At 42.9% G+C, this 16,164-nt stretch overlaps 1 protein-coding gene across 3 annotated transcripts in view; it reads right to left on the reverse strand.

Annotated features, from left to right (window-relative positions):
* Positions 1–894: 894 nt before the first annotated feature.
* The window catches only part of SLC5A9 (solute carrier family 5 member 9), a 29,336-nt gene continuing 14,066 nt past the window's right edge, over positions 895–16,164 (reverse strand). The window contains exons 5-13 of one of the 3 annotated variants that reach the window (XM_033152190.1): positions 15,163–15,243; positions 14,269–14,474; positions 13,367–13,502; positions 12,836–12,943; positions 12,562–12,712; positions 11,613–11,781; positions 8,550–8,765; positions 4,162–4,321; positions 895–1,290 (exon numbers count right to left, since the gene is read on the reverse strand). In XM_033152190.1, the coding sequence (XP_033008081.1) occupies positions 1,082–1,290; positions 4,162–4,321; positions 8,550–8,765; positions 11,613–11,781; positions 12,562–12,712; positions 12,836–12,943; positions 13,367–13,502; positions 14,269–14,474; positions 15,163–15,243 (1,436 nt within the window). In that variant the 3' untranslated portion in view covers positions 895–1,081. Of the gene's footprint in view, positions 1,291–4,161; positions 4,322–8,050; positions 8,204–8,549; positions 8,766–11,612; positions 11,782–12,561; positions 12,713–12,835; positions 12,944–13,366; positions 13,503–14,268; positions 14,475–15,162; positions 15,244–16,164 lie in introns of those variants that run through there. The other 2 variants (XM_033152188.1, XM_033152191.1) reach the window with 2 other exon arrangements.

A 16,164-nucleotide genomic window follows, 5' to 3' on the forward strand; every position in this document is an offset into this window, starting at 1 on the left:
ATTGTGATATAACAGCACTAGCCTAGGTGCTGTATGAATTCTATACTGAATTCTATACTGCTAACAACTCATTTCTTGAAATGTCCCAGCATGGAAAAAATCATTCTTTAGTGAGTCAGAGCCTCTGACCCATGCATGTCTGTACAATATGAGACTGCATATAGGTCTTCTAAACAGTTCTACTCAGTTGAACTGATGCCTAGTTCTGGTGCTGCCCATCAGTGGTTGGGAACAGAATGGAAATCCAGATTTTATATTCCATTGTTTCCAATGACCCCCACCTGAATGTATTCAGAAACTCATTATGTTTGTCCTCACTCACCGGCTTCTCAGCAGGATTCATGCAACCCATCCTGGCCGGTCCTTTGAATTAAACACTGCATAGGCAGCTGCCAAAGGAGCACAGTGAATGCAGTCTTGGTATTAGCTGCCTCCTGTGCTGAGGGCTTACCTGCGGGTAGGAACATAGGAAGCTTCCTTACCCAGTCACATAATTGACCCATCTAGCTTAGTATTGTCTACATGGACTAGCAGCCAGGTTTTGAGGCAGAGGTTTCACCCAGTCTTGCCTGGAGATGTCAGGGGTTGAACCTGTTCTGCCACTGAGTTATAACCCACATGCCATTCAAGAAATAAGACTGACTAGAAGGTATGTTAATTGCATTTCTTGCTTTAAAAATTATCCTGTAGTTCCTCTCCCCACTTTATATATAAATAAAGAAGATGTCTTTCCATTTTCAGAAGCATGGAGCTTTGGAGGAAAGTAACTGCAAGAGGCAGTGAAGGATAGGTGTGCCTGGCGTGCTCTGGTCCATGGGGTCATGAAGAGTTGGACACGACTGAACAACAACAACAACAACAGCTATTAATAATAAATATTTTTTAGACTTGTGTGTAAATCACTTTATCGTGTGTCTTCACAACAACCCAATGAGGTAGGTCAAGATATCACTGATAGGGATGGAGACAGGGAAGGGGACCAGCTAAAGCCACTGTGTAGGTCCATGGCTGAATGAATTGTAACTTGTAGCTTCCGGTTGATGCCTGTGCTTGTTCTAACTGGAACAAGGAAATCCTGTGTTCATCCAAAGTAACCCCATAAGAAGATGTTAATAGCCAAGAGCGCTACAGCATTGGCATTGCAAACAGCCTTCCACATTGGCTCTTCCTTGATGCTGGTGAGTTTCTTTTCAAGCGCTGCTTCCTCCTCTCTGGTTAAAGTGGGCTTGGGGTCGGTGGAAATCCCACAGAACCAGAAATACACTTTCTTCCAACAAGGATGCTTTGCTCCTGAATGGGAAAAATGAGGAAAATGAATGTTTTTGTTTTGTGTGTTTATATGAACCACTAATGCTATTTTACAGTTTTAGCAGGATGAGGTAACTTTATGACAGAGACAGATGAAGTCTGCCCGGACTCCCAAGCCACCCGGCACCCCTTTTCCATCCCTTCCGTGCTGTGGCTGCTCGCACAGAAGAGCTGCTGGGTGGTGGCTTGCGAATCACACTGGGGGGGGGGGGTGGCCGGGCAGACTGACTCCCAAGCCACCACCCGGCCACACACACACACACACCCTGTGAGTGCGACTCCCAAGCCGCCGCCTGGCAGCCCTTCCGCACGAGCAGCCACCACACGGAAATGGTGCCGGGTGGTGGCTTGGGAGTCCAGGCAGACCACGCATGTCATGATGCATACGCTACGGAGCAAGGCCCCACCCCTGGGGGGGTGCCGCTTGGCTTGCCGCCCACGGCAGCCAAGCGGCTTGCTATGCCTCTGCAGGCAAAGCCCTTGCTCCTGAATGCTAAGCTGTGAAGTACAGAGGTTCTTGCTTTGTTGTCCTGCTTTCCTTCTGTGAAGTCCCTCCAGCAAATGAGATCTGTTGGTTAAAATAAGCTGCCATGCTAGCTTTTTTTCCTCAGTCACATGTGTGTGCATAGCATTGTTACCCTGTCTTTCTCAGCTCCTGTGTCTTTAATAACATCTGCCTGCTAGGGAAAGCTTCACTTCACCTCTTAAACCTCTTCATCTCTCATGGTAGAACAGACCAGATATAAAACAGAAGGAAACCCTTATATCTAAATGGCATAAACACACACACACACAGCCTCATTATGCTTTTACATGAAGCATGTTACATTTCCTTTGCCGTGAGTGCTAATAACCTCATCTTCAAGATAGCTGTTTACAAACAGATGCAAGGACAGATGAGTTTAGTTCATGTGAAAACAAAGGTGACAAATAATTAACAACATTAGGTTGAACAGCTGCTTCGAATGTGAATCAAACTACCTGTCGGACCTACAGATAAAAGTCTGGTGTCTCCTCATTTTTCAGTGGTTTCCAGATCTGTTTTCTTTGGACCTCTCCAAAATAAGGAGCTTCAGAGGATAATAGTGTCCCCGTCTCCTGATTCCCTGCCTTTTTTCTCAGTTCAAAAGCCTGGGCTTAAAATGTGGGCTAGCATAGCTGTTATTCCATAGACACTAAGCAGGACTAGGGAACCTCCAGATGTTTCTCCCATCATCCCTGACTATTGGCCATGATGTCTGGGGCTGATGGTAGTTGGAGTCTGACAGCATGTGCATGACCACAGTTTCCCCATCCTTGTACTAAGATATGGGACAATGAGTTCTAAACAGAACACTTTGATGAAGGTAAATCCAACAGCTCTGAGCACAGGATGGGAATTCAGCCAACTTAAAAAATCCAAGGATTTGGGGAGGGGGCTTTGTAAACGTTACCCCATTTTACTTGTTATGCAACAATTTCCAGAAGTGTAGCTGTGTGCTGCAGCAAAAACAACAAAGTGTTGTGGCACCTTAAAGACCACAGGCTTTATCCATTGCTCTGTCTGCTAGTGCAAGGGTGAGTTTAAATGTGCAACAGAGGAAGCCAGTGCAACAGATTGCATAGTCGATTGCACAAAAATTTGCTCTTTTGGAACAATGTTCCACTGGTACAAAACATTTCACCAGTGGAGCATGTTTACCGCCAAGTGACTTTTAACTCTGCTGGATTTACACCCCCACAATGAACCCTGGGAACTGCAGTTTACTCCTCACAGAGCTTGGATTCCCAGCACCCTTAAGAGATCACAGTTCTCAGGGTTGCTTGTGGGAATCGGTGTGTCTTAAATGTGTGTTAAATGTGCTTTAAATGTATGGTGTGGATGTGACCAAACTAATTTATCATGCTTTGATTTATACTTTAGTGGACTGCAGTCTATTTCGTCAGATGCATCTGATGAGGGGAAGTGGATTTGACAGATCCACAGTCCACAAAAGTTATTGTCATAATACATTTATTGGTTTTTAAGCTGCTTTGTTGTTGCTTTCCATTATACCTGTGGATTAGACTGAGAGGCAAGGAGAATGGCTTTAATCCTAGACACATATTTGTGGCATCTCCTTACTGAGCTGACTCTCGCATTCTGTATGAAAACGACTAAAACATTTTATGTAAGATCTTTTTGTGATAATGAATGATGATTACTCCAGCTAAACACAACACTTTACATCCAGCCAACTTTCAAGTTGCAACCACTGGGTTTCCCTTTTCTGCTCTCAAATTGCTGCCGGAAGATAACATTGCAGTGCTGTGAACTTGTAAAAGAGTAACTCCTCTGACCAAAAGTGCAATTAAGCTTTCCAATCTTTGGTTTCCCTCATTTTAGTGGAGAACTGTTACACATCAAAGGAAATTGTTTCAAAATAGGCCTCTTAAAGAACAACAGCCATGGGGGGGGGTGTCCTAAAATGTAACTTACGGGATGCTTGCTACAATGATCAGTTTTTGTGGAATTTGGCACATGTTGCAAAAAACAAAACAATGCTAATAGATTCGGCTAATTTCTAGGAACATTTTCCTCCTCTCTATTTATTTCATAAAATTTACACACTGCTTGATTTTAAAACCCTCAAAGCAGTTTACAAAAAGATACAACCATAAAATCAGGAAAAAGTACAATACATTATAACACGAGCAGAAAGTTACACGTATCTACCTTGGCGTGTCTAGTTTGGCACACCACCTGTACTAAACAGAGGACACCAGGTTATGGAGCAAGCTTTCTAGTCATCTATTGGCTTTGATGGACCCTGGATGTTCTTTGTATATTGTGCACATACATATACAACTGGCAGGAGGAAACAGGTAACATACCTCCATGTTCTTTACATACTAAATCTCCATTCTCTGATTGAACAGTATCTACATCGTTCTCTCTCTTGGAGGGAATCATCTCTGTGCTTGGGCAGGTGTGGCTCTCCAGGTCTTTTCCAGTTGTTTTGCTGTGTCTAGTCCACCATGTCAGTCGGGCAAGCTGAATAATTTGCAAATTAAAAGCAAGGAAGTGAAAGCCACAGAATATTTGTGTGTTGTTTAGCTTATGCGTCTGCTTGCTTTAGACCTGGCCAGATTGACATAGAAGGGCTTAAAGGCCACACAAATTGAGTGGGGATAAGTTGTCTTGCAACTCGTACTAAAAAGGCACATCGCAATCTGATGCATATCTACTCAAAAGTAAGTACCTTGTGATTCGCTGTCTCCCAGAATCACGATAATATAAAATTATAGAATCGTAGAATAGCACACAAAACCTTTATATATACAAAACAGAAAAGAGAACCGGAACCTCCTGGGTATTTTGAAGAGGATGGTGACATGTGAACACTGAAAAACTTGCATGTGGGAGCAGCACCAGTTCATGTGGAAGCCACCCATCTCTCTTGTGTTGAAGCATTAAGCACACACACACACACACACACACACACACACCACTTCTCTGCTCCAAACTGACCCCTCCTAAAGTTGCTTTTCTAAAAAACAAAAATGTTGTAGGCAGTTCTAATACAGACACATTTGCACATAACATGCCATTAGCATACTACTCTACTTGGAAAGTAACTCTCAAAAGGTCACTTATAAATGAACAGTAGTTTTAATACTTTGAATTTCAGGCACAAAATCTGAAAGGCAGTTTCCAGCTGACACAAAAAGTTGTATAATCTCCAGAAGATTTATAGCTTTATTTAAATTATTTTCAACCAAGATGAGCATCAGGCAAGGCTAATCTTTCTTGTCACATTGTGCTAAATTGCTTTGATTTGATGATCCTCATCTTTCCTGAAGAATCCTTTTAGGGGCTTCTTTCTTTTTTACGTTCCTTTCCTCACCCCCCCCCTTTTGGTTACTCATTAAATCTAACTAGAATGTAATGAAATTGGAGGACACAAAAGGATCCAGGAGACATTTCCCTCTTCCTCTGAACACAAATGGCTTGTTGGTGAGTGAAGGGGAAGAGATACATTAGGATGAAATAAAATAGTTTTAGCAGAAGCGACAAAAACACTTAAACTAAGTTAAGTGCAGGCGTGATTAATGCTTGTAACTCTAAAATGCACTTATTGGATAGGAAACAGATTCATGGGCAAGGCTCATCATGACTTTGGCTTGTGTAGGACACTTATTTTTGACATACTAGAGTTCATATGTATTCATCTGGAGAGAGACCATGTGTCTTTGAAAGGCCTATCATGCCAACCTGAGACCCCATTACTCCATCAGTTGCTTAGCCTGTCTTCCTCCTTGTTTTTTTTCAAGCACATACTAGAGTTCTACATGCTACACTGAGCAGGTGAAGGAGTAGTAAAACTACAAGCTGGGAGCTCCAGTGGCTGCAGAACCTTCTTATCTGATGAATGAATGACATTCAAACCATAAGGGTTGAGGGAGAATCCCACAAAATTGAGTGGAAGCAACATGGTAAATGTTTCTGCCTGATTTGGGGTGATCTTTCTTCCCCCTCGCTCCCCATGCTACAGCCCACACCATTTAAAGCCCCCAATGTCTTGGCTCAACCTCTCCATGCTCTAAGATCAGAAGATGAAACCCACCTGGTAGTCTCTCTGTGGAATGAGGTACTGTACATGGTGTGATAGCATTGAAAAGGGCCTTTTCAGTGGTGGCTCCTGATACACTGCTAAGCTGCATTTGGTTCCATCTATAGTTTTAGGAGGCTGGTTATGACTCATCTTTTTCAGTGGGCATTTGGAGGAGGGGATATGTGATTGCTGCTGCTGCTATTAGTTAATTGTTATTCAATAATTTGTTGTTGAGGATGCGGGTGGCGCTGTGGGTTAAACAACAGAGCCTAGGGCTTATCGATCAGAAGGTTGGTGGTTCGAATGCCCATGACGGGGTGAGCTCCCGTTGCTCGGTCCCTGCTCCTGCCAACCTAGCAGTTTGAAAGCACGAAAGTGCAAGTAGATAAATAGGTACCACTCCAGCGGGAAGGTAAATGGCGTTTCCGTGTGCTGCTATGGTTCGCCAGAAGCAGCTTAGTCATGCTGGCCACATGACCCGGAAGTTGTATGCCGGCTCCCTCAGCCAATAAAGCAAGATGAGCGCTGCAACCCCAGAGTCGTCCGCGACTGGACCTAACGGTCAGCGGTCCCTTTACCTTTACTTAATTAGTTGTTATGTGCTGTTAAAGGATTATTCGGTTTTTTATGGATTTTGATCTGGGTGCTTTGCTGTAAACTATCCTGGGCATATAAATCATCTAAAGAAATAAATTCAGTAGGGTCCACTAACCCTCAGTAGAATAGTTTCAGGATTTGGGGGGGGGGGAGCTGCTGTGAGGAGAAAGAAGTGGTGGGGAAGGGGATCTGCACCAACCCCATTACTCCCACATAATTCTGACTCCCATTGTATTTTTAGACATTTTACTATTTTTGCAATCTGTCCCGAGTTTATTTTATAAAGAAAAGTGGAATATAATTTTTAATTGAATTAATATAGTACCACTATCCTGTTGTGACCTCACTTCCTCCTCTGCCACTCCCCACTTCCTCATGTTCTTGTCTGACAAACCTTAAAAGAAACTTTGTCAAGATTTTAAAAAAAGTTTTCCCTCCCCCTTTTTCCTCTGTCGAACTAGAATAAATCCTTCTCTTCCAAAATGCCATCTGGCATCTGGCAGTTGCGTTTCAGCTTCACAGTCTCAAATTTAATTGTAAGCTCCTTTGCAGAGTTTTCAAGGGCGACATGACACAATATGGGCTATGTACAATGAAGACATATGAACTCTGAGGCATACCAAACAAATTCTTTGCATATTTGTTTTGCGGTACAGCATCCATCACCACAGGGATGGGAGAGTGTCCAAAACAGCAGGGAAAAATGCTTCTGCTTGCTGTTTTTAGGCTGTAATTCATTTAAAGCTTGGTGCATTAACGGTACTACTCGAACACCAGATACAAATCTCTCCTTCCTCTTCTGTCCATTTGCTACTGTCAGACAAGAAGGTCAACAGAGAAAGTTTTCCGAGGCCATGTGTAGCCACTCTTTTCCAAATAAAACTCCAGGAGGATTGTACTCAACTCTGCACCAATGAGCCAGGGTCCTTATCCATTCAAAAGCATAGGTTCAAGAGATCATTTCAGCCAGAGGTTCACTAACCACTCCTTTGTGGCCATGTTAGGATGAATGGCCCATTCTCTTTTCAGCCCTTGTCAGTTTTGCATATGTTCCATTACATATTTACATTTTGGTTTTTTTATCTGTCTGAAAATTCATATTTAAGTACACGTTTTATCACAAAATATGTATTTTAAACCTGCATTCTAAAATTCGGACCAGTGTGAAATCTGAAGGATAATTATGCTCCAGATTATATATATTAGTCCAGCTCACTGAAAAATGCAGCCTGGACAAATCTCTTCACCATTCCTAGGCCATACAATTCTGAGAGCCCCACTCTGATATGGGAAGTTAAGTGGAGTTGAAGCTGTCTGCCACCTGGAAGGAAGGCTACCTGGGAAAGCTGAGGGCTACAGGCACTCTGAACCTATGGATTATTGTCTATTCACATCAGTTGAGAATATGACCCATACTTTTGCTCACTGAGGAAAACTCTTTCCATTATTCACTAAGCTGACCCAGCAAAACCAGGATTGGACTGCTTTTGGGGAAACCAGAGTTGTGAGAAAGTATTCAAAGCATCTCTTCAAGAACTCACTGAAAGAAAACTTTTTTAAAAAAAAAACACCCGGTTTTATGCAGCAAATGAAATAAAGTTCTTTGCTACCAAACCTCAGTCGTTCAATGTAATTGAGATCACTTTGGGATGGAATGTTCTTTCTAAATGCCAGGGCTCCAACAATATTAATCTTGTTAGCTTACAAGATTGATGCCATCTCTTCTGAAATACGAGAGAGGGTTCAATTAGAGCCATTACATCCCCTCCTCAGCAGCCCATGCTAATATGATTTCTTCCCCACTGTCTGCCTCTCTACTTGATAGGATGTGCCAGTAGTGTCCTCACAGCATGGAAGCCTGCTCTCTCCATCTCCAGGGCTCACTGAGCCTAAATGATTTTTTAACCCTATAATACCTGGGAAGCAAGATCATTCAGAAGGAGGACTTCTTTGTAGGGCTTTCCATTTTACAGTAGTACTGAAGGGTCCAAGGTACAACAAGGAAAACTAAGCAAGTGGAGGTGTTTTGTTTTGTTTTAAAAAGAACATTCATCCTTGAAAGCCACTTACTTTTTCCTCTGGGACTGGTGGTGTGCAGAGGCTAACAGTGACGATGACAGCTGCTGTTAGCACACACAGGAGGATAGCAAAGTACAGATAGTGCACATCTTTCAATAGAGCTGGCCTTTGGTCCTCCTCACCACAGGAGGGTGCCATGTAGATAAACTCCATAACCATCCGAACGAGTCCGACTGCTAACCCAAACATCAGTCCCCAGAAAGCTCCCTGGGAAGAAAACATAGGGAGATGTGACTAAATTTGAGTGGAGGAGTTGGAAACATAGGGTGGGATTCAAAGCAGTGCTTAGGAGATTGCTCCATCAGTGCAAGTATTTCTGCTTGCCCAAGGGAGGCATCTCTGCTACCAACACATGGTGTTCTGGGGGTTCTCCTGTCCCTTCAGAGTGGAGGTTAGGGTGTGCAGGGGGGAGGAGAGTTGGGGAAAGCCCTGTTATGCTAGTGGAATTCCTTGGGCTGGCTTTCACTGGTGGAATGATTTAGTTAAATCCAGTCCACCAACTTGCTTATTGATTTTGTTAAAACACCCCAGTTTGGAAATTGTTGTTGTTGTTCAGTCGTTCAGTCGTGTCCGACTCTTCGTGACCCCATGGACCAGAGCACGCCAGGCATACCTATCCTTCACTGCCTCTCGCAGTTTGGCCAAACTCATGTTAGTAGCTTCGAGAACACTGTCCAACCATCTCATCCTCTGTCGTCCCCTTCTCCTTGTGCCCTCCATCTTTCCCAACATCAGGGTCTTTTCTAGGGAGTCTTCTCTTCTCATGAGGTGGCCAAAGTACTGGAGCCTCAACTTCAGGATCTGTCCTTCTAGTGAGCACTCAGGGCTGATTTCTTTAAGAATGGATAGGCTAACATGATCCAATTTTGTTCTTTATTGAGAGAAGGGCTAACAACACATTTAGTTATAATTTAAACATATTTACTACATTTAAACTTTAACAGGTATTTGTTTATGAGAGTTATTGTCACCTAATATATAAGATTGCCATACCTAGACTTAGAAAGCCTTATTTCAAATCTTAACTTAGTTCTCTTGGTTCTGATAACAAAACAAAACAAAACAAAAAAACCCCACATCCCTAGACCAATAAGCTTTTGGCCACTGTAACACTCTGAGCCAATGTATTTACCTTTTTAAAGTAATGCCTTCAGAACAGCTTTTCGGACAGTTTATCCTACAGCACCAGTTTAATGTTTAAAGGCATACAATGAGTGGGACCAACTGCATGAATCCTTAACACAAAACAGGGATCCCTAATTCCATCCTGGCAGAGATTTTCAAGAAAAGAACCCACATCGTTACAAGCCTTTAATTACTGCAGGAGCACAGTGGAAACTTCTAGAGAGGCTCCCGTGGGACTAATTACATTGAAAAGACAGCAAAGACTAATGAGTGAACTGATTATAGTGTTGCAGTGCTACAGAGTTTGAGAGGATGGCTTTCAGATCAGGAAGAGAAGTTAGGATTAGGCTGACAACATTGGGGCATGAACTCAGGATCAGATATCAAGTTAGTGCCCGGGACATAGGACTGAAATTGCAAGGATGTATTAAAGCAAGCACAGAAATGGTAAAAGAGCGTGCCTGGTTGGAACCCAGATTAAAGAGCATCAATATTATCAAGTGGAGTTTCTCCAGGACCCCTCCCTCTTTGACCATCAGTCTCCCTAGGAACATTGATAGGTCCCAAACTAGCTCTTCAGCATTAAGTGAGAATGGTCCCCTCCAAGTTCCTGTAAATTTCATCAGTCAAGCTATACAATTAGCTGGAATATGAACATAATTAATGCAGCCATTGCCCAAACCACACTGGGTAAACAACAGACCTATGTAAATGATATTTATGTAGCTGTGTATGTTTGTGTGGGTTCATTTATGGAGAGGTTGGAGTTACAATAATGTAAAGAGCAGTGGAACTCTATGGAGCTAGAGAAAGAGTGCCCATGGGGAGGGAAGGGGAGGGAAAGCAAGCAAGGGGGACTGAATGCATAGAAAAACCTAAGTTTGCATGAAATGTATGGCTTTCACCTGGGGGTGGGTGGGAATCTAGAACAAAGCTGGTGTTGGAAACTGATTAAAGAACTATGGGTTCCTATGGGTTAAAAGGCTAGGAAATTATATTGCACATCAACAAGTAGCGTAGAATAATGAATCTGTGTTTTTGTTTGGTTTTACCTTACACCATGCTGTTTCTTTTTATTCCTTGAAATTCCCTTTAAACAAAAGCAAAGCCCCCCCCCCCTACCCTTAACTGGGTTTGAAGAGGCAAAGACCTGAAGTGAGTTGGCCAATGTTCGGGTTGCCCCATTGCCTTTGAAGGGAGTATACCTATTCAAATTATCCTCTTAAATGCTATGGTTTTGGGACAGGCACAGTCCCCAAGGTCCTCAGGAAGTAAAGTCCTATCTCGTGTTCCTTGCACACTGGGGCACCTGGGGTTTGAGTCCTGAGCCCCAGAAGGAGGTTACTGAATGCTCACTTGTGTGGGTTTTGAGAAAAGTGGGGCTCCCCTCAACTTGAGGTACTGGTGTTATACCAGGACATACAGTTCTACGGAAATGGGTCTATTTAGCAAGTTTGTCAAAAAGGAACAAGTGAAACTTGGCTTGATTTCACAATGTGGCTAGATCTCCCACATAATTATGTACGGCTCAGCTCTCTTGAAGTCTCAAACCAAAGGAGATTTGATGACTGGAAGATTAAAGCTAGGGAAATTCAGTTTCTGAATAAGAATCGCTTTCTAAGCAGTGGGTGTGGGGGAGAATAAGTTTGGTGAATCTTTATGAAGTCCCTTCTTTTCTCCCTGCTCCCCCCCTCTCACTTCCTGTGCCTTATCACTTCTTTCAGTTAAACCAGTAATCAAAGCCCTGAGAATCTTTTTAAAAGAGATGCTGTCCTCTAATGGGCCTAAATTCCACAGTTGTTGCATTCAAGGGAAAGTCAGTCAATATAATCGTAATGAATGGTCTTGTCTGCCCTTAAAAACTATGAAACGATGACGTTTGGGAGATGCTATTATTCATACGCACCTCCTCATTGATTCTGTACTTACTGGCTCATTGATCCTCTTGCAGAAGATTGCTAGGATGAAGAGGGCAGTGATGGGTGGCGCTAGGTAACTGGTTATTGACTGAATGTAGTCAAAGAGCTGACCGCTGTTGGCTAGCTGGATGATGGGGATCCAGAGGATGCTAATGGCAACGAGAATGAGGATAAACACCCTGCAAGAGCAGGACAAAGTATGTTACTTCTGCACAACTTGACAAATTTAACTTTTGATGTTCTCTATGGTGCCATGGAAAGGGGGGGGGATTTCCCCACTCATGACACAACGGGGTTTGGGGAAAGCTCAGCAAGTGCTCCTTGTCAAGACATCAGACAGAGAGTGCATTTCATTGACCAAAAGGACAGTAAGGGAAAGCTGCAAACATGCTGCTGCTGCAATGATTGTGGACAGCTACCATCCCGCAGAAATGAGGCATCTCTGGCGGCCATGATTTTTTATTTACAGGCAGAAGTCACTTGAACAGCTGCAGAGCAATCCCAGAAATGGGGAGAGCACACAGCCAACAGCACAAGCTGCAGAGTTGGGTACGGAGACAGGAGGACACCAGCTGTGGAGGGCAATGACATGAACGTTTTGTCCACCCAAATCTACTTTGGGATCAGGTTCAGAGACTTTCGTGGCTCAGTTTGAGTTGCTTTCAGTTCTTAACTGAAGCGGAATATGCGGCCCTGGAAACGGAATATATACCGTGGAACGTTTCCTGTGACTTTTGCAGCATCTCACAAATTCTTGCCCCAGTTCATGCATTGCTTGGGCTTCAATTGAACCTTAACAGGAGGGCACACAATGAATTTTGATAATCGTGGGCATGAAACCTCTTTGGAAACTGCACTAGGTGCACCTGCAGATAATGGGCAACTGAGGGCACTAGGCAGTTTGTGGGCAGTGTCTGCTCAGGGAGTATTTTTGATAAGGTGTGGGGAAGAAAAAGGACCTTCCGACGATCATGAGTTCCTGTTCGGTGGCCGTCTTGCGGAGTCGCTGCCAGATATCTATGGCAAAAAGTGTGCTGCTGCTATTGAAGATAGAGGTGAGAGAGCTCATCAAGGCAGCCATGATCACAGCAATCATCAAGCCACGGAGTCCTAAGAAGTCAATAAGGAAAGCCTTGTTATCTTTCACCAGCCAACTCTCACCAGCCCACCCAGGCACTAGCCCACTTCATCAGCAGGCCAGCGCTATTCTCGATGAGAATAGAATTACCTTACCTACAGGCATGAGCTCCATTACTAGCTTAGGGTAGGCAATGTTTGAACAACCCACTTTCGCTCCACAGACCTCTTCACAGATTTCTGGGTCTACACATCCCACTTCATCTGGAGCAAGCAAGTAAATAAAGAAATGCAGGTTTTAGTTATAGGAGATATAGAGGAAGCAGTTGCTGTTTACATTTATGGGTGATTAAGAGTGCAGCAGACATATGCTTTTCAGGTTGTGTTTGAGATCCATGCCATGTGTTTCCTGTCCCAAATGTTATTACTTCTGACAGTGCCACCCATACATATATAGGGTGACAGCAGATGACTGTGTTTACCTTGTGAATGCTGCTTATAAATTTACTGCAAATTGCTTGCAAACACAATATTATTGCCTATCCAATGACCACTTGGGAAAGTTTGTCTCACCATATAGCTGGAAGGGTTCCTACTTTGGTGGTTGCATGTTTACAGCTGTCCACCCTCCTTGTAAATGGCCACCTGTAGGCACTTGTAGCCTTAGTACAGCCAGCAGAAGCTTACCTGGATAGAGAGCTCTGCTAATCATGCCTGGCATGACAATGAAAAACATTGGGAAGATTTTCAAATATCCGCCTAGCACAGACCCGCCTTTAGCATGAGAGAGACTCTTCGCAGAGAGTGACCTTTGCACAATTACCTGAAAGGAGAACCAGTTAGTTTTAAGGAAACTTTGCACAGGTTGTTTCACATTTTCTTGGAAACGGAAGAGAACCAAGATAGTCAAAGCAATTTTTTGGCCAAATTGTTAAGAAATGGCAGTCGCTAAAAACTGAAGGCTAGGCTAGAGGGTTTGTAAAGAATCTTCAAGAGATCACCTTTCTCAAATTAAGAGACAATATCTGCCTAAATACACATGAAACATACATATATAAAAATAAGGGATGTGTACCTATTAAAATGTATACTTTTAATCAATTACTTAAAAAAAACCCATTTGTGAGCTTTAAATGTACTATACAATTAATGCATGGTTAATTGGACTGGCTATAAGGAAAGTTTCTATTCTATTCCATTACCTCAAGTAACAGGGCTGAGTTAGGGCTGTTTCTTCAGTTTGCTGAAATTAGTGAGCCTAAGTTAGCTGTGTCCATTAACTTTAATGGGCCTACTCTAAGTGCAAGTAGCACTGAAAGGCACCCATTGTTTTTTCTCGTAACAGTAGGCTTTAACCCTGCCTCTGAATTTTTTAAGGCGTGCTCAGAATCTGAGTAATACAAATGATTCCTATGTGCTGTAAGTACAAGGAAACTGAGATCTCATATGCTGATTTTGACTGAAAAAATCCAATGGGTTTTCGATCCCAGCACAATAAATCAGTCCTAAAACTCTCCTGTAGAGGACAGTGATAAATCTATCAAACATGCAGCAAGAAAGACATATTTACTTTATCTGATTTACTTTACCTGATCTGTGCACCAGCACCAAAGAGCAAGCACTGAGAGGCCAAATATAAGTCCGGGCCATGGAATATCTCCATTGATAGGGTCCCTCATCATATGGAAGGCATCTTCCCGTGGCAAGTGGCAAGTAGTGTTTGGCACAATGACACTGGGGATGGCTCTACTATACTTCTCTTGCAGTCCTTCGTACCACCCAACTTTATCAAAGCCTAAAATGAAAGAGGCCACAGTCCAGTCAGCAAGCTCATTTCATCCATCCATATTTTCCCCCAGCCATGCATCATCCCCTCCAGCCACATTTTGCAGGGTCAAACCAGATGTGAAGCTTGTAATGTGAATTGTTCATTCTTTTGTGTTGGGGGGATAGTATTGCGGGGAGAGGCAAGCTGGATTGGGACCATGGCATTTGGAAGGAAGGGCTTTAAGCTTTTGACTCCATGGATTCCCAATAATTACCCTCTCCCCCATGGAAGGCACATTAAGTGGCCAGACAAACCAAAAGTAAGCAAGGTTGTTGGGTTCAGGCACTACACCAAACTTTAGTCAAAACTAGTCACATTTTGTAAGCCAACAACAAAACATATCTTTGCATTGTAGTTTGTTGCCAGAATACAAAGTAGTTAAATCTGCTGGGCTAGGTTCAGATGCTCAAACAAACCACACATTGGCTAAACAAGCCATATTAATTGTGCAGAGCTTTTGCAGATATTAGATGAGACATAATAAACATATAACTAAACTTAAGTCCAGTTTTCTCTTCTCATAAAAAAATGTTTCATGTAGAAGTTGAGATGACATCAACCCAGATGGTTTTTGGCGGCGGCGGTGGGGGGTTTCCAAGATGCGTCATTCTATTAGCCAAAAAAATAAAACAACACAATCCCATCTTCATCTCACCGATAAACATAAGAACCAATGCTCCAAGCACCATGATCACAGTCTGCAAAGCGTCTGTGTATATCACTGCAGTTAAACCACCTGTGAAAAAGATTAGAAAGAATTGATTCATTCACCAATATTTCTACATTTTGGTGATTTCTCCCACTCTGTTATAAAAGGGATGTCTTTCAACTTTACATTTCTATGATTATATGAATACTAAGGTTTTAAGTACATAAAATGAATCATGGAATCATAGAATTGTGGAGTTGGAAGGGAACCCAATGGCCATCTAATCCAAACCCCTGCAATGCAGGAATGGAATAATGAAATCACTGTTTCTTCAAACTTTGCTCATTTCAGACCAAACTTGTGACCAACCAACTGCAGGAAACTGCAGTCAGGATCAGAAAGGGAAAGGGGCCATTTCTCCATCTTTCCCCATAGGCTATTCCCCCCCCCATTGCCTACTCTAAGCTGATGTTTTGCTTCTTGGGGAGGGAACATGCCTGCCTGGCCTTGGGCGGTCATATTTTGAAGAGCAAAAAAGAGGACACATTTGCTAACTTCTGCTTTTAACTATGGATCACTATGACGACTCTACCCATGGGAAAAGAAGACAGGTCCTGGAAAAAGAGTACCTGGCCTTGAAAATGGCATTTATTTATTTTAAAAAATAAGAGTAAAATGGTCTGCAGGGCAGGAGAGAAACATCCTCGCAAATGCCTGTTCCAGATACTAGCTCCTCACAGCTGCTTTAACTTAAACACACACTTCAGGGAAGATAGTCACACAGCTGAGCACCTCAAGTAGCATGATCCTCAAATCCAGCAAAGTTGTTTTGAAAGCACAAGTCTGAATGCAGCACATTGGAGATATCTGAAGTTTACAACATTCCCCATCTGCCAACTTAACTACTGGTGCTATACTTTTAAGTCCATGGTAGGTAGCTTGGTTGGTATCAGTTGAAATCCCCACCTACTGGATGCCTCCTCACTGATATCCATGAACCAAGACCTG

The sequence above is a fragment of the Lacerta agilis genome, chromosome 6 (genome assembly GCF_009819535.1).
Source record: "Lacerta agilis isolate rLacAgi1 chromosome 6, rLacAgi1.pri, whole genome shotgun sequence".
NCBI classification, from domain to species: Eukaryota; Metazoa; Chordata; class Lepidosauria; order Squamata; family Lacertidae; genus Lacerta; species Lacerta agilis.